Below are 19,076 nucleotides of genomic sequence, written 5' to 3'. Positions count from 1 at the left end.
AAAGAGAAAGTGGGGTGAAAATCTTGGGGAAAGAGCCAGCCTGCTGAGGAAGAGAAGTATAGACTGAGGCTGGAATTGGGCTCAGCCAATTTGAGAGAAAGAAAGATCTGATGTTGAGGGTTCCGTGATGTGGATTTTGAAAAGCAATCGAGATCTAGTCTGCAAGCTGAAGCCTGACCATACAGGGCTTTGTAGGCCATGGCGAGTATCTGGATGTTATCCAAGTAGCAATGAATAGGCTTTGGGGGGAAAAACCAACCTGACTGGAGAAGAGATACCTGGGTTATGCTCCGGAATGATCACTGTGCTTTCTCCAAGTCAAGAGAACTGACGAGAGGGGGAAAATTAGAAGCAGCAAATGAAGATATTCCCCAACAGCTGAAGACGAAGGACCTCACTGCAATTTTGACTTTGTCCTCAGTTCCCTCAGATTCTACTTTATTGATCACACACTTATTCTGAAAGCAGAGGTGTGACTAAAAAAGCCAGGACAGGAAGGGACCATTCATGTTGCACCACAAGGAAGACGATTAGCGTAGTATCCTGAAGTTCATCTTCCTTTGGATTCAGAGTGACCAGGACTATTATCCTTACGGGAAGGTCACAGTACCTTCAGCTGACCTCGCCTGGGCCACAGAGGGTCAGGAGTGTCACCCTCACTGGACTGTGGTTTTTCAGTCTTGTTCCCATCTCCACCGCTGATCAGAACCCTCTGAACCACCTCTGCTCTCTTCCATTTAAGAACCAAGTCAACATTCGGCATCTGGAACCCATAAGTAAGAAAACACATGGCAGATGTAAATCTATATATTCTATAAAACATGCTGCTTTATAAACTTGGTTAACAGTATTGCCTCTGGAATCAGGCAAAATTTGGTTTAATTCTAAGCTCTTCCATTCAATGAATGACTTAGGAAAAGTTCTAAATTTTGTCAAATAAAATTAGGGAGAAAAATATCTATGCTTCACCGAGTGTTCAGGTGAGTTGTTTCTGTAAATCACTTAGCACAATGAGTGATACAGAGCGAGTGCTTCAAATGGTAGCTATTATTACAGTTTGTGTTATTTTTACAAGGGGAAAATAAATATTATAAAAAGATAAAATCCACTTACCTTTAATCCCTACATGAAGTTTAAATCATCATACTCTATGTAATCTAGGATAATTCAATTTTTTCCTGTAATAAAATTCATTTAAAATAAATTTTAACAATTACAAAATCTTTAGTAGATTAACTTAACATTGACAAAGTATAAATAAGTCACTTAACCAACTATTTCTAATTGTGAATTACTATGAAGTATTGACATGTATGTTTTGAATACTCCCAAAATGAAACTCTAACTCCTATGTTCAGTGTTAGATGAATGTTACATATAAGTTACATATACATATAAGTACATGTGTTATATATTTCTGAAGAAATATTAGGTATTTTTAAGATTTACTTTAGAATTTTTAAATTATAAAGAATATGACATTAAAGAATTCTATAGATTTCTGAAGAAATATTAATTTTAGAATTTATTTTATTTATTAATTCTAAAATTTATTTTGGAATTTTAAAGATTTTAAAGAATTTTTGTGACATTAAAGAATTTTAATGACATTGAAGTTATTGTACAAATAAAAAAGAGGACATTATTCAGCACATACAATGTTATTTTGAGAATGCAAGAACATCAAGACAGAGGTGAGATAAAATATGCTAAATGTATAATAACAATTGATTTAAGGTGGTAGAAGTAAATGTGATTTTTTTTGTTTATTCTTTTCTCCACTTTTTCTCTTTTCTAACATGCATCAATTCTTTTCTAGTGACGATAAGAAAATGATGCAGCTAATATTGCAAAAATCAACAAGCTGAATATCAAAATGCAATGGAAATAAATTGTTAGAATATATGGATCTCCACACAGATACTTGGGAACTGTGCCGGGAGAGAATGGTTACCTAGACCCAAGACTTACATTAAATGGGATAAAAAGGACCAGGATTCTTCCAAGTTTTCTACTGGAGTTTGTGATATGTGTAATGAATATGTATCAAGAATTCTGGGAGTGCCTTCATCCCATCAAGCAGTAACAGAGCATTTAATTAATATGCTGATGTAATGATTCAACAAAAACAAATAAGAAACTTTATCCAAGTGAGTAGGAAAGAGAAAAAGCCCAAGATTGTAAGCAAGTTCGCTTCCTAGGGAATGTTTCTTAAGTATGTTTTGATCTTCTTTGCTGATTGCTATACAAAACACAAATATCCAAGGACCTTTGTAGTAGAGAGCCCATCAATCCCAATAATTACCTTCAACTAACCACCTTGCATTTGAAGAGTCTGAAGAGGAGGGTTCCTGAGTCTGGGAACCTCATGCAGAGAGCAGAGCAGAGCCTTCTGAAAGGGAGGCAGTCTCCTCCCTCAGAGGAACCACCAGGGACTGGCATATGCCGTCTCCAAAAGGCCAAAAGTAGCAGAGGAAGTTTAAACATGCATAATACAAGCACCCTGGTCTGTAAGTCTCCAAAGTCATTATCTTTCAATAGAACTGTTTGGACTGAAATTTTTCTGATTTATAGATTTTAGGGCCTAGTATTTCTCTTTTCAAAGAAAGCACAGGGCATTTCATGCTGCATAATTGTCATCCTGGCATTAAAGTATATTCACAAGTATTCCTTACATCCTAACCTTTCACCAAAGACAGCTTAGTAATAAATGGCTTTTAAGTAATACCAGCATAATTAAAAAAAAACTTCACATAATGGTTATGCCTTACTTTTCTGCAAAAAATTTGGCATAAAATCTATGACAATTATGCAGTGAAATACCCTCCCCAAATTAGTATATAAAACCACAGAGCATTTAACAGATTTAATAAACTTAATTCTTCACTTTAAATCTTAAGAGGAGAAAAGTGTTTCTGGAAGAAGTCACTGTTAAGAGGGACACGAGGAGAGGCCTGTCCAGTTGTGATGACTGCTGACCACAGCCTGTGTTGGGGCACATCCAACCCCTGCAAAGCCAAGTTCTGTATGAATAATAAGGATTGCTTCTTGGGGGTAATGAGTTTTTACCATGTCTGACATTTCATGAAGCTAAAATGCAAATAAAATGACTCATCAACTCCTCCAAGTGCAAACACATCTCACACATGATATTAAGAAGCATAGTACATGGCGACAAAACGGCGAAGTCAAGAATGTTTGCTGTGGCAAGTTGGTTTATTCAGCAACAGAATCATAAAATAGAAACATTACATTCAAAAGTGGAAGTAATGAGCATAAACCATTATTTTAAAACAGAAAAATGACAGGATCATTTTTAAAAGCCCTACAGAAAGAAAGCCTTTAATTTATAATGCTATTCTTTAATGATTAATAAAAATTAGGTGGTTTCTTATTCTATGATAAAATATCATGGTACCTGAGTATTACATACATTCATCACATATGACAGACACTATTAAAATTATTTAGTAATTACTTTACCTAATCAATTGTTTCCACTCACCTTAACACCTTTTCTAAATGCTTTCAACATATAAGAAGTAAATAATTACATTTACTTATAGATGAAATTTTCTGGTGTTCAGTTACCCAAGTACATATTTACCCATCAATTTAGAAAACTAACTGCTTACTATGTAAAAACTAGTTTACAATCGTGATACTTGATCAAATATAATCTCTGACATTCTCATGATACTTCTCAGCTTCAAAAATGACTTTTAAAAAATAGCTTGGGGGTGAATCATTAATACATTCTGAAACAGAGCAAAAACAAAGAGTTTGGTGTCGAAGGCTGAATTCAGAATAAGAACAAACTATTTATGTACATTATTTTAATAAATTGGTTCTTTGTTCAAAATCTCAAACATAAGTGATATTAGCAATATGCATACATGAGACCTAATACAAATGGCACTTCAGGGAAATTATTGCTTAACCTGGAGGAGAAATGTTACCATTGGATTCCTGCCTGGGGCATAAACTGTGGTTTTGCATTAATAAAGTAGGTTTTTCAATTCTCTGGCATTTAGTGACACTTTGGAAGCTTCCTGCTTATCATGTAGATATTTCAGACAAGCTCTAAAATTGGAGAAGACACTTAACAAATAAAACTCCCTCTTGGATGATAAAATATATTAATTCTACTATCACATAAATAGAACCAATCTGATTTATTTATCAGACAAGTGCTACCTTCTGAACCATCCAATCCAAATTAAATTCAACTCTGTGACAAACAATTCATTTTCTCATTAGGCAATCAATGTTCCCTTCAATCACAGCGATTCCCACCTAGCCTCTGGCCACAGCAGTCAGCTTTCAAACAAGTCCTAACCCTGTAGATCACATAAAAAGATATGATTTCCTTAGAAGTGGGTTGAAAGAAATCTGCAACAGAGATGAATGTTAAAGAGAAAATGAGCCCTCCCTCCCCATAGTCGGTGATCCAAGAAACGAAATTTAGATGAAAAAATGAATCTGTGGAGTGCAAAGATACAACATTTTGCCATGCTTCTCAGACTTTTCTTATTTTAAGAAAGGGGAGGAATTAGAGAAACACAGTATTACTGGGTTTTAGAGGAAAGTGGATTAAACAGTGTTTGTATTTTTTAAAACTCTTTCCAGTGTTGATTATTGCTGACCAGTAACTAGGATGGCCAGTGTATTCATTTGGTAACGCTAATGAAATTGAAAAATCCATAAAAATATACAGTATTTATCACTGGCAAACAAACCAGTAAAGCATAATATAACATAGAAGAGAAGGAATGTCACTTCATATCTGCTGGTTAATAAAAGCATTTTTAGTAAGAAATCTTATCATTTTTATAAAAAAGCTTCCCAATTTTAAATATCATTCCTCACATGCACATTGGAAATACTATCAATAAATGCTTTTATACTTTCAATATTCTTCACGGGGCACTGCTTTCAGTCATCTTTTTTGTCCGAGGTCCTATCTTCATGATCTTCAGGACAGACTTTATTACTTGCAACCGAGGCAGCTGTGTGGACTTCACTGGGCAGTGAGTACACATGGCTTGTCTGGAGGTCTAAGTACGTTGTAAATATCTTAGCATATTCTGGATGTCTTAAGGCAAAACATTTGAATTCCTCTGGAAGAGGAGGAAAGAAAATCCAATCAATTGGGTGAACCTTCTTTCGATAGGATGTAGATTAACAAAAGACTTTAATCATACAGTTGGAAAACTCTGTCACTCCACTCGCACACATGGCTCAGGGGAACATAATTTATCCATCGCTTTGGAAGACAGTTTCCCATTAGCTACTCAGTGTGAAGATACACGTACTCTGTGATGCATTAATTCTATTCTTAGATACACTGCCCAGAGAAATCTGTGCAAATAGTGTTCTTGGGGACATGTAGGAGAATATTCATAGCAACATTATTCATAATAGGTAAAAAAAAAATAGAAATAACTCAAAGGTCTATCAATAGCAGAAACTGATAAATTTTATGTTCATGGAACATAATAAATATTATACAGCAATGATGAACAGCCATATGACAAAAACATGTGGGTGAATCTTAAAAGGGTAATGCTGATTGAAAAAAGCCAGATACAAAAGAATACATATTGAAAGAGTCCATTTATATGAAGTTCAAAAAACTTAGACAAGACTAAAATACAGTATTTAAAGAAGCACACATCTGTGGTGCAATGGTAAAGCAGGGCAGAGACTTCCTGTCTGTTGTCTCCCTACGCTGCCCAGGCTGATCTCAAGCTCCCAGCTCAGGCCATTCTCCTCTCTCAGCCTTCTGAGGAGCAGAGACTATGAGCAGAGCTCAGAGATGCCCCCTTCCTTTTTCTTCTTTTTAGTACTGGGGATTGAACCCAGGGGCACTCAACCACTGAGCAACATCCCCAGCTCTTTTTATGTTGTATTTAGAGACAGGGTCTTGCTAAGTTGCTGAGGCTGGCTTTGAACTCTTGATCCTCCTACCTCGACCTCCTGTGCCACTGCGCCCTTTTAAAGTCCGGGCAACAGGCCCCTCCTTTACAAGTGAGGAAGGGGTTGTGGTTGGGAAGGGGCACACAGGGTTCCGGGATTCTGGAAAAGCTCTATTTCTTGATCTGAATGGTAATTACATGGGTGTTTGCTTTATAAAACTTCATTTTGTCCTATGTTTTATTTCATTTTCTGTATTTTGAGTAATAAAAATATTTATAACTTTTAAATTATTTCTTTCAGTAATAATTTTTTTTTTTCAAATTGTTACCCAGGATTTTCTATTATTAGTGGCTTTGAAAGCTATTTTAGCACTTAACTCTGGTATAGAAAGATCAGTCTTGAAAAGCTGAGCCCTGGCTTATCATTGACAATGGCTTGGAAGGCATATAGAATAAGACCTCTGAGGAGTGGACTTTTTTTTCTTTTTTATCAAGTGTTTTAGATTTAAGAGCTGAAACAGAGGTGTAGAAGGCTTACTAAGGTCACTACCAGGATTTGAATCTTAAGACTCTAGTGAACTAGAGTTTTGTAAAATACAATGTTGCCCTCGAGTTTGAAGTTTCTCTATCCTATTCGACATGAGTCTATTTTGCTGATGGAGAAGAGAACTAAGTGACTTTCAGGGTACCCGAGCTTGACAGTGGATTTACAGAAAGAACTTCAATTTAAGACTTGAACTAAAGTTCAAAAGATTAAGATCATCTGTTGGGATATCAGTGGACTTAAAGAGGATCTCATTTCCAGTTGGCTAAGCGGAATTTGGGTTTTGACTAATCGAAAACCAAAAAGAGTTTAAGGGATCACATTCATGACACATGTCAACACCTATTTTTAAAATGAAATGATCAAGTACCTCAAACATTCCTAAAAAAAACTGAACTTGTACAATATTGGGGAAAGAGACATTCTGTATATTCTGAAAAGAAAAAAAATGACTGAACTTCATAAAACAAAGCATACTTCCCTAAAAGGACAAATCATTTGTAGTATTATTTTTCTTTGAAATACTTATGCTGAATAGTTTTTCAAAATTTGGTAATTCAGAGTAATAAAGAATTTTCCTTGTGAAAGGAAAATGGTCACAGAATTAGTATCCATGGGTTTATGAAGTTTCACCCTGGTACAAGTACTCCCCCCATTTCATCCTTTTGTGTTTTTTAATGCCCTCAATAGGTTAAGGGCCCTAGGTACTTAGTTACCTAAAAAGAAATGTGGGGCAGCCCAAAGGACAGTAGTTAAAAGCCGGTATGAGCTCTTTCCCATCCAGGGAGTCAGCAAGCTGAAACTCTGAACATCCTACAGGGAGGGGAGGTAATGAGAAATTAAGGAGCCCCCTCCGGCCTGACAGGGAAGACTGGGGAAGATAAGCCAGCCCAACTCTCAGGGCCACATCAAAGCTGGGGCAGGAATGCAAACGCCAGGGGAGCTAGCTCCCTGTCCTTCAGCCCTCCCTGGCCTGCGTGGCCGTGTGGACCTGGGCCACCAGGAGAAGGCATAGGCATCCACCACAGGTCTTCCTCCATGATTTTCCCTCCCGCACAGGGGCTGCAAAAGAGATGGCATGAGACACGAATGTAAAGGCTCACATAAGCTGCCATGTCAACATCAGTGACTGTGACTGTGTGGCTCCTATCATTGTTGGTCCCTCGGTCCACACCCTCTACTGGGGATGTAGTTACAACCAGTTTCATGAACGTGTTCAGGGTTGTCATGCCAGGCTGATGGCTGTCACATGCAGCAGATCTAAGAGGCACCAAGGTACAGTCAATAGTGCAGGCTCTGATGTTCTTTGGCTCGATGATCTTAGAAAATTTACTTATATTCTTTGTCCTCAGTCAAATAAAAGTAATTAAGAACACTGATTAAACAGGCTTGCTGTGAAAATTAATTGAGTTAATGTATAGAGAATGATCACAAGATGCCTAGTGGTCAGTAATCAGGTATTGCTTCTGCTGTCACACCACTACCTCTACCATCATCGTGGTCACGGTTATTGCTACTATTAATCTATATGTTAAAGGAAACACTGTCATACCCTCCGTATAAACGAGGAGCTCCTACTGCCTACTCACCATAGGAAACAGAGTCTCCTTGGGCAATCTCCTTGAAGAGACCCGAAACATCGAGGCTGGGCAGCCCAAGGGAAGCCTGGAGAATGGTAGAAAACTCTTCCTTTGTTATATAGCCATCCTCATCAATATCAAAGAGCTGGAGGAAAAATAAAATAAAATATAAGACTTTGTCTCCTTAAGCCTTTGTGGTATGGAATGATCTTGGAAAATAAACTCCAATAATTCAAACATTCATGGTGCCCAGGCAAGATATATGAATGAAGAAAGTTTGGGCTCTGCTACTCTGACACTTATGTTTAGTGGTAGAAAGAACCAGAATTAAAATAGAGGCACGGGGACATGTGAATCCTGTTGGCTTCTGGAGGAGTTGATATTAAAGCCAAGTCTCAGAACATGAGGAGATATCCCAGAAGATATCAGGAATGGCAGGCGACTGCCTGGGGCTCAAGTCAAGGGCCCGAGAGGCAGATCGCCATGATCATGGTAGATACAAAGTGTGTCACCTAATCCTGCAGACGATGATGGAGAGCAGGTGAACGGAAGGCAGTCTTGGAAATGGGGTGTGGCAGGAGGTGAGTGAGTGCCGCAGTCTGGCTGGGCACAATTCAGGAGCCACTTATCAAAAGAAACGAACTTTATGTTTAGAACCACACACGCCAAACAAAACAGCGCCTCAGGAAAAACCTTCAGAGCCCAACTGCCACCACCAGCTTCCCCAAGCCTCTACCTCCCCCACTCCTCCTGCTCTTGAGGCCGATTGGCTGGGTCCCGTGGGCGGAGCCAAAAAAAGTCCCCCAATGAGCAGCTCCCTAGTCTGAAAGGGCGGGGAAACAGCCCAATGAGCATCACCGCAGAGGAGCCAATCAGCTAGAAGTTGCTGGCCCGCTGTGAGCCAATCATCAGCTGGCAGTCTGAAACTTTGCTGAGGCCCCTTCGGCTGTGGCTCTCAACAAGTGAGGCTACAGACAAGAAAACCAATTAAGTTTGGGGTAGATATGCAGGAAAGGCAGGAGGGGCAGAGCTGATAAGCAGAAGAGACAGGACCTGCGGAAGAGGTGTGCAGACGGAGAGGAAGGCTCCAAAGATGGCTGAGGCGCTCCAGGCGGGCAAGTGGGTGAAAGCAGGTTATGTGACCCCAGAGAGGGAAGGAAGAAGAGCAAGAGCCAGCGAGATCAAGAGCTGGACCTGGGCAGGTTAAATTTGAGCCAGTGGAGCCAGGAGTAAATGAGGGATTCAGATATTGCTTTAGGAGACTGATGAGGCGTGAGCTATGAATTCAGGTGAGAACTGAAGCCGTGGGCGTGTCCGCGCTTACCTGTGGCGAACATGCAGTTAGGCAAAGCCCTGGGACAGCGGCAGGCGAGGTGTGTGAAGAGCAGGGAGACAGACAGACGGAGAAGCATTGGAAGGAGACCAGGAAGAAGAGTGCATACCCTGGACGCTAAGGGAAGGTTTTCGTGCTGGGGAAAGAGGTTCTGATGGTGGTAACGGCCACCAGAGAAAAGTGCCATAGAAAGATCAAGCAGGAGGTAAAAAGGTTTGCTCGGATTTGGTGACTTCAGTCCACAGTTTCAGGGAACTGGAAGCCACGTGGTCCAGGGAATCAAGGGATGGACAGAAGAGCAAAGGCAGCTGGTATGACCGCATCTTTTAAGAAATTAGCAGTAAAGGGTGGAGATAACTAGGTAGCAGCCAGGCACAGAGGGAGGCTGTCTTCAGGAACATTTGAAGAATGTATCATGGGTGGAGGGAAAAAGGCAGCCGAACGGGAGAGGCTGAAGGTCAGGAACAAAAGGGGGCAACCGAGAAGCAATTCACGTCCCAAGGTCTCCTAAGACTTCAATGGGGCCAGCACGACTCTTCACAGGTGCTGACCAGAAGTTTGCAGATCACTGTGCATGTGTTAGCTCTTAACCGCCACAGTCCACGTTCCGTGAGGGCCACTGTCAGTCCCAGCTTACAGACGGGAGAGTGGGAGCCCAAGACACTTAGGCACCTTTGCTCAAGTCACACAACTTGTAAGTGGCAGAGCTGGCTTCAAATCCAGGCAGATAATGTCTAGAGTTCCTGCTGTGGAGGTCTCTACTTCTGGTTAAAAATAAGATCAAAACCAGAGAAAATCAGATAAAAATATGGTATGAAAATTATAAAAGAACAACAGGCTCACAGGGAGTAGTGTTTTAATCATTCACACACGTTGGGCGGGGGCATAACTTCTTGTCCCCAGAGCAGAAAGCACTGGATTCTAGGTCATTTCCCACCACTCAGCTCTTGACCAGGCAGGAGATGGTTGGAGAATGAGAAGTGAATCAGCGCCTGAAGAGCCCCGCTCCTTATGCACCTTGGACTTGGGACGGTAACTGCGGGATGCAGTGGCTGCACCGCCCCTCATCAGCGCTGGTGCTTCTTCAAGGCCTTCCACTCCTGAGCAATCCCTACAACCTCTGTCCACAGCCCCGGCCCTGCCACATGGTGACCCTCCCTTCTGCGCAGGCTCCCTTCACCTCCTCTGCCTCTCCCACACCTACCCCAGGTCCCTCCCTCACCATGGCTCCAGCGTCTCCCTGCTCCAGTTCCCAGACTGATGGGAAACCTGCGATCTGTGCTCTGGTGGAAAGTCTGACACCCTGGTTTCCTCTGGGGGAATGGTACCCCCTACCACTGTACAGAACCCTGCAGGACTCTGCATCCAAACCTCCCGACTCTCCCACCAAATATGTGGCCCAAGGCCATTCAGACCCTCCCTGGAGGATGAAGTATGAACTGAGCTGCAGCTTGTTCACTTTAACTATGGGGGTGCCCAAGGGAGGGTTCCCCAGGGCCCGCAGCAGGGATAGTTGCTGGTGCCCAGCTCTGAGCTCCCTTCGTCCACTCCCTGGCCCTACAACTAATGCCACTGTGGTGTCGGCCAGTCTCTCTGTCACTCACACACGAAAAACTCCACTAATATTTTATCTCTACAGGTTACTGTGAAGGTGAAGTAAGGTAAAAGACAGTAGTTACTGCAGAGGCAGCCCAGGAAAGGATGGGGAAGGGTCTTGTGCATAAAAGGATCCTGCTAACCGAGAAACAGGAGTATGTAAAAACATCTCCCAAACAAACACACCTGAAAACAAAGGTTAAAGAAGGTTAAAAAAAAAAAAAAAAAACCAACAATGTGAAGCATGACCCCCTCCTTACTGGAAAAAAGAGCTAACTATAGCTCTGAGTCTTCCTTTCTTCCCTCCCCCACCTCCAAACCAAAGTCTAGGCTAGACAAAATTCTCACGACTTCTTTAAAAACAGTAATTACTGTACTTAAGGGTCAAATTTTCTATCAGGTCTTTCATTGGTAAACCAAAGGTGACTCTCTGCCCAGCTAGACTTATAATTACACATACAATCCCATAACAGAAACAGAACTATCTGGATTGGAATAAGTTAGTTATGTGTGTAATTTTAGGGTTTGATGATGCATAAGTCTGTAAAAGCTGAAGGTTTTCAACTTTTTCTGAAGTTCTGGCCCTTGCCTTATGACCATCTGCTAAGAATCAACCACTTAGGTTGGTTATAGGCCTCGCAGTTAACTGAGTTTAAACCAGCACAGGATAAACAGTAAGCTCAGGGAAGCTGTTATCAATGATGAAGCACATGAAATTCCTGAGGTCTCCCCTGGGGGCCTCCAAGACATGAGAAAGAGCTCTGGGTGGCAGAGCCCTGCCAGGAGTCACCGTGGGACAGCCTTCTCAGAGACAGAAAGAGAAGAGCAGAAAATGGTCAGAGAAGGTCCATAGCAAAAAGCAAAGAGCATGCGCGAGTGTCCATGACGGAGACTGTGCTTCACTTACAAGGGGATCACACGAGATTGGGACCCGCAGGAAACATCATGTGCAAATACAAACAGATGAAGCACCTTCACTCTCACAACGAAACACACTTCTCCATTTCTACTCCTGAGTGGAAGATGAAGTCTGGGTCCCGACAATTCATACTTTCATCAAGTTCTTCTGGGGGCCAGGGACACGGATTTTACTCATTTGCTCCCAGTTAGATCCCTTGCCTCCATGAAAATAATGTGCTAACACAGGAAGGTGGGAACGTGGAGATTCAGGAGGGTGTCCACCTGACATCTCGAGAGCAACGTGAAGTCCACCTCAGATTCCACTTAACATATTTCTGACATACAGAATGAGAAAATAAGGGCAGGTCGGAATTTTCCAGATAGTGAATCAGAATGACTAGTGACAAATGGTATTTATGAGCCTCACTTGATGGCTTCAAAATGGAAAGGCTGAAAAGAAATAATCTTTAAAGTTAATTTGTTAAATCACCCATTCTTCCATCTGGATATTGTTTCCTAGCTGCTTCCATTTTTGCTTAAACGAATGAATACTTGTGTTTTCTTTATTCTCAGGAGCAACTGACTTAATCACATTATTCTCCTGTAGATGTCACAGTAGATCTATAAACTCACAGGACAGATTCACTGATTTTCAGATAATACACTTAGCGTCAACACTTGTTGACCAAGGTGCTATCAGTGGGGTTGACAGTACCTTAAATGCCACCTGGATGATCTCCTCTGTGTTGGCCGGGTGACACAAGACGGCCAGGCCAATCACGTACTCTCTGAAGTCGATGGTGCCATCATGGTTCTGTGAAAGGACAGAGGAAATCGATTAGGCAGGTCACTGTTGAATTACTGCTAATCACGTCACACAGTGAAACTGAAATATGCCACACATCATCATGGTGCCCTGAGCCTGTCTGGAGGAAAGTGCTCACTTGGGTGGAATGGCAAGCACATGGTCCCGTCATTCCCAATTCAGAAGAAAATTGCATTTCCTGTTTATCAATAATTATAAGTATTTTATTAATGAGGCCATTTACTGTGGCCCTCCAGCATCCAGTGTGGGTTCCCAGCTCAGTCTCACCTTGCCTCCCCTGTGGAGGCAAGGTCTAGGACTGACACACTTAGTGCGACCAAAAGCATTAATTTCACCATTACAGGTGCTCCTTTCAGAATGGCCAGCACCAAAGAGTCACCAAAGGGTGTTATGGGTTACTGAGCAATCTGCCACATCGAGAAAATGGGAAGGGAAGGAAAAGGTAAACGAGGCATGAGTAGAGGCTATATTCTTCCTCTCCTGCTTTAATTTGCAGTAAACCATCAGCAATTGGAACAAACTTGGGCAAACTGGAAGAAATGGTTCAATAGCCCCTTGGGAGAATCAGGTCCCAGAAGATCCTGTGTTTCCAAGCCAATAAAAATGAGCTGTAACTAGTAATGATGCACCCCGGAGGGCAGTTCATGATAGCAACATAAAAGAAGTGTCAGGGACTAGAAGGAAATTCTCCTTCAAAGAATAGCCTGACACTTACAAGAAACAGCCCCCTGGGAGACATCCTGCCTGGGAGACACCCTGCAGCTACCTATCTCCCTGGAACATCCTGCGGTTATCAGGATCATCAGACATCTTGCACCTGGCAGTTTTACCACCCACATCCACCAATTGTTGATTAGAGAGCTTCCCCATCCCCAGCATATAAATACCCCTGTGTGAACAATAAAAGTTTGCAGCTTGATCAGAACTTTTGTCTTGCTGTCACCTTTCGTGTCTCTTGTCCCTTCATTCCTCCCCATCTAGGTTCGCTGCCCACGTTGATGTGTCCTGCCGGACGGGACATTTGGCGCCCAATGTTGTGTGCCCGAGCCTTTGACTGAGGGGGAACGCCGTCCTCCGGGAAGACTTGGCTAAGCGGGAGCGCGCAATCGCCTCGGCAGACACGACCAAGAGACAGATCCAGGAGGAGAGTGAGGACGACGCAAGGTGAGTGACCCACCATGGGACAAGTTAGTTCTGAGTTAAATAACCTGACTTTTCTCTATAGTTGTGTTACTAAATAATGTTCTATTGATGAGAGATATCAAACATGCTTCTTTATATTTTACTTTTAATTTTGGAGGTTATGAGGATGCATTTGCTTGCCACAGGAACAAAGCCGGCAATGTTCCTGTGGTGACCAAAAAATCCTTATTCTCATTCCTAACTATAAAAAATAAATATGTATACTCAACAAGGATTTTATTTCAGTTACATCAAGTGACGTCACATAGAAGAGTGCACTCCTAGTTAAAAATAAATTAAAATGGATCCAAATATTTTAAGACCACGTGGTTACATAAAATTAATACAATTATGTTATGTTCTTATTCTTAATATATATATTTTTAAGATATTTAGATAACCTATATTTGTTAATCTATAAAATAATTAGCACATGCCTAATTGATTAGTTAATATATATTTGCCTAATTGTTTTTCTTCAACAGAAAACCCATAATTTATGTTTTATATTTACATTTATCAGATACTCTGCCTTTTCAGTTACAGATATTTGAGATAAATGTGTTTACTATAAATTTGCTTTTAAGTGAAAATACAATCTTCAAGTAGTTTCTAATTCTCAAAGTTACTGTTCAAACTCATAAGATGATAATTATAATTATGTCTACAAAATATCTAAGGATTTTAACTATATTTTCATTGATATTTCTTATCAAAGTACAATGATTTGTTTATAGATTCTAAGGTTTTCAGAAATTGTTCCAAGTATAACAAAAAAAAAATTTCTAAAAGAAAAGGATGCTTCAACAAAGAAAAAGCACACATGGATCCTAAAAAGAAAGAAATCATCTTTGGGTAAAACAAGGTCTTCATATTCATATTTCAATGATAAAAGTATTTTCCTAAGTAAAAAAGATTTTTATATTGTTATCTAAACAGACGATGTAAAAAGTTAGAAAGATTAAAAAAGAGATTTATATATACTAAACTGACTATAATTAATTTAAGGGTATTTCAGGCTATTTTTCCTAGTTTAACTATACTAATGTGAGCTAAGATTTTGTCCATATTTTGACATGATAAGCACCTATTAAAATGTAAGTTTATTTCTTTAAAGAAAGATCCTTATTGCCTAATAATTCTTACTGTTTAAGACAAAGATTAATTTTGGTAAATAAATTCACATTGTTGATTAAACATTTAAGTATATTGAACTACTAACTTAAATCCGATTTTAACAATTGTCCTTAGAGACTAAAATCAATTGATTCTAAGACACTGAGATACTAATTTTTACATATTTTGTTTGTTAGATAATCATAAAATTAAAAAAAAAAACACAACATTTTATTAAGACTAAGGTTCTCCAAATTAAAGTTATATATTAATTTTAAACAATAAAGGTTACAAACTTAAAAAAAAATTCATTGATATTATATAAGTTCTCTGACTAGATCTATTGTCCATAAAAAATACAGTAAGATTTATATACTGCTCCCTACACAGGAAATAACCTTAATCATATTTTTTTAAAGACAATTAAGAGATACCTATTTAAAGGATAATATTCTAAAATACAGAGATTTTGGGATCGCCTTAACCATGCATTATTTGCCCTTAATTTTCTTACCCTAGACAGTGAAGGCCATTCGGCCGCAAACAGACACTGGCATCCCTAGTCCAATTCTGTTCGCCCACCTGTTATGTGGCGCGATCCCCTTACAAATAAATGGAAAGGCCCAGATCCTGTCCTCATCTGGGGACGAGGCTCAGCTTGTGTTTTGGACCAAGAGCAAGCAGCCCCAAGATGGTTACCAGAATGCCTGGTTAAACAGGTTAATGACTTACCTCAACCCAGGGACGGAGGCCCTCCCCCTGAGGACAAATTTTCCTCTTTTGCAGATCTGTGTGAGGATCCTGCTTAAGGCACTTCTGCTGAACAGGTTTGTATACGGAGGCCTTAGCCCTCCACCTTCCAACATCAGGGAGTACCTTTTTGGCCCCCCCTGCGAATGCAGGGGAGGATCTTGGACTCAGGCTCCCACTAGTTGGACCCAGACTGCTGACTGCTTGACTAAGGTGGCTTACCTCCATGACAAGGTTGACCATAAACTCGGAGGAGTTCATCAGCCTAAATGGGTATGTGTTAACAAGCCAAAGATTATTCCACCCAGTACAAGTAAAGCTCTCCAAAATTGTTCTGCAACTTGTACGCGATGCATGTCTCTTGTTATGCGTCAGCCTCAATTTGTGTTAACAAGCAGGGAGAACAATTTTTTGAAGCCACCCTAACTAAAACTTATGCAGCAGAGGGGACCACTATTCATTATACCCCCCTTCTCTTTGACCCGGGAGGAGAAGGCATATACACCAAGTTACAGTCAGCTGGATGCCAAGGCATTGTCGGTAAACCCTCCTGCTGGCCCATTAAGGCCCCTACAGGGGTCTCTGATGGTGGAGGACCCACTGATGCTGTCAAGCATCTTCAGATAATCAAACTTTTGAAACCCCAAATCCCTGAGCTCACATATCATCCCTTAATGCTGCCTAAATCCCAGCTCCCAGATTTAGATACCAATACATTAGATATTTTGGAAACTACCTTTTCCTTGCTTAATAATTCCAACCCCACCCTTGCTGGTGATTGCTGGCTTTGCATGACAACAGGGGCAATCATGCCTATGGCAGTTCCTATTAATTCTATCATAGACAATGATAATACATGCCAACCTGGATTTCCTTTTAAAGTACAGCCTATAGGCACTTTTACATCATGTCTTTTAGGCGCGATGCAGAATAATACCTATGATATTGATGTTGGAGTTACTTCCTTTGGAAATTGCTCAACAGTAAAAAATTATTCCTCACCCACCCCATCTCTTTGTCCCCCCCAATGGCACAGTTTTTATGTGTGGAGGAAACTCAGCCTTCCCCAGGCTTCCAGCGAATTGGACCGGTGGCTGTGTTCTTGCCTTATTACTCCCTGATATAACTATTGTCCCAGGAGATGAACCTCTACCCATTCCTAGCCTAGACACCTTAGTCAAAAGACACAGGCGGGCAATACAGGCCTTACCACTCCTTGCCAGCCTTGGAATAACAGCTGCTGTGGGCACAGGTACAGCTGGCTTAGGCACAGCTATACACTCTTACCGTCGCCTATCTCAACAACTTATAGATGATGTACAAACTCTATCAGGAACTATTAAAGATTTACAGGACCAAATAGACTCCCTGGCAGAAGTGGTCCTTCAAAACAGACGAGGCTTAGATTTGCTGACAGCTAACCAGGGAGGTATTTGCTTGGCCTTAGGGGAAAGATGCTGCTTTTATGCCAATAAATCATGCATAGTACGCACTAAAATTAAGCAGCTTCAAGAAGATCTAGAAAAGAGAAGAAGGGAACTATTTGAAAATCCCCTCTGGACTGGGCTTAATGGATTTTTACCCTACCTTCTTCCCTTATTAGGCCCTTTGTTGGGTTTGCTTTTAATGGTGTCCATAGGACCCTGCATTATAAACAGGCTGGTACAATTTATTAAAGAACAGATTAATATTTTGGCCTCTAAGCCCATACAGGTCCACTATCACCGTTTGGAGATGGAAGACCGCGCTGCCAACATTTAAAAGGATGTTCTACCCTTCTTTCAGGCTTATTTCTTAAGTTTACATCCCCACAGATCTCTCTTTCTTATATAAAACTATAAGTAACAGCTCTGACCAACCATCTTCTGCCCTTGCCATAAGGGTTCGCTCCTCCATGGGCCCCTCCGCTTGGGGGAGGACGCACCCATGGAGTGAGGACGTTAGGCCATAATGACAGAGGGTGCAGGAAGGACTGCAGGAGGATGGATCCACGGATCCCAAAACCCAAGACCTCTGAGTGACACGCTCTGGTGCATGGCGGTTGGCATGCTTCTCCCTCAAAACCGTCTCCTCCAAAAACATGCCAAGGCCACGAAATCTCCTAGTGAAGACGCTCGCTCGGATCAGGAGATATTCTAAGGCCTCCTAGAGGAACAGAGCCTCTATCACCCTCTAAAAACATGGCCAATAAGGTATGGTCAAATATTTTATATAAGAAAGGGGGAAGATGTCAGGGACTAGAAGGAAATTCTCCTTCAAAGAATAGCCTGACACTTACAAGAAACAGCCCCCTGGGAGACATCCTGCCTGGGAGACACCCTGCAAAGAAGAATTGCTCATTCTATTCCAGGCTGTGTGAACACACAGTCTTCCTTACACTTTCACCTGGACAGGAACTCGGAGAGGGTGAGAACAGAAGAGAAAGCTCAAGACAAAGACAAAGCAAAGAGGGATGAGGCAGAAACCGAGGGAGGAGAGAGACTGGAGAAGGAAGAGGGCTACGAGAAAGGGAAAATGAGAGTAAGAGAGAAACCTGGAGAGAGGGAGTGAGAAGAGGGGAGAGAGAAAGAACCCGTCAACAAGTGCAGTGATTATGTTTCCAGGTATTAGAATCATTTTGGCAGCAAAACCTTTAAGTAATAAATTCTCAGAAACACTGTGAGCCAGTAACAACAGGGCTAGAGCCATACTTCATTTGGTAGATTAATAAATGATGTTTGGCAATGACAAGAAGGTGATGTTGGACTGTGACTAAGTATCTGCAGCACTTCAGTCAAGAGCTCCTTAATGGCAAGGACTGTGTTCTTTGTGTGGCAGTGTATTTCCCTTGCCTAGCACACAGACAGTTGCTAAAATTAAAAAATATATATACTTTTTTCTCATCTGTCCTTACCTACCACTCTGAGATCAGAACTTCACTTTAAAACAGTATGGCAAGCATTCTTCATCGGGGTTTCATGAATGAACTTGGGAAAGGAGGAAGCTGTGGAGCATCTGAAAAGGTGTATGCACATGTTTTTTAAATATGTATTTTTTTAGTTGTAGGTGGACACAATGCCTTTATTTTATTTTTATGCGGTGCTGAGGATCGAACCCAGCGCCTCTTGTGTGCTAGGTGAGTGCACTACCACTGAGCCCCAGCCCCAGCCACAGCCCTGTGTGTACATTCTTCTTAGGGAAAAATCTGGTAGCTTTCATAAGCTTCTCAAAATAACTAAGGCTCAAAATGTCAACAATTGCTTTCACCATATTGCTTTATCTTACTGCAGGGTGGAAACAAAAAGGAATGATAATTTAATTTCACGTTCCTACTAGAGAAGATAGAAACAGA

The 19,076-nt window shown here is 41.0% G+C and overlaps 1 protein-coding gene across 3 annotated transcripts in view; it reads right to left on the bottom strand.

Annotated features, from left to right (window-relative positions):
• Window positions 1-421: 421 nt before the first annotated feature.
• The window catches only part of Lpcat2 (lysophosphatidylcholine acyltransferase 2), a 74,584-nt gene continuing 55,929 nt past the window's right edge, over window positions 422-19,076 (bottom strand). For 2 of the 3 annotated variants that reach the window (XM_027938969.2, XM_027938970.2), the window contains exons 12-14: window positions 12,587-12,685; window positions 8,052-8,187; window positions 3,198-5,120 (exon numbers count right to left, since the gene is read on the bottom strand). In XM_027938969.2, the coding sequence (XP_027794770.1) occupies window positions 4,936-5,120; window positions 8,052-8,187; window positions 12,587-12,685 (420 nt within the window). In that variant the 3' untranslated portion in view covers window positions 3,198-4,935. Of the gene's footprint in view, window positions 764-1,113; window positions 1,179-3,197; window positions 5,121-8,051; window positions 8,188-12,586; window positions 12,686-19,076 lie in introns of those variants that run through there. The other variant, XR_003583296.3, reaches the window with a different exon arrangement.

This window comes from Marmota flaviventris, chromosome 18 (genome assembly GCF_047511675.1).
Source record: "Marmota flaviventris isolate mMarFla1 chromosome 18, mMarFla1.hap1, whole genome shotgun sequence".
Taxonomy (NCBI): Eukaryota; Metazoa; Chordata; class Mammalia; order Rodentia; family Sciuridae; genus Marmota; species Marmota flaviventris.
The sequence above is the reverse complement of the archived record's forward strand: the minus strand, read 5'-3'. Positions and strand labels throughout refer to the sequence as shown.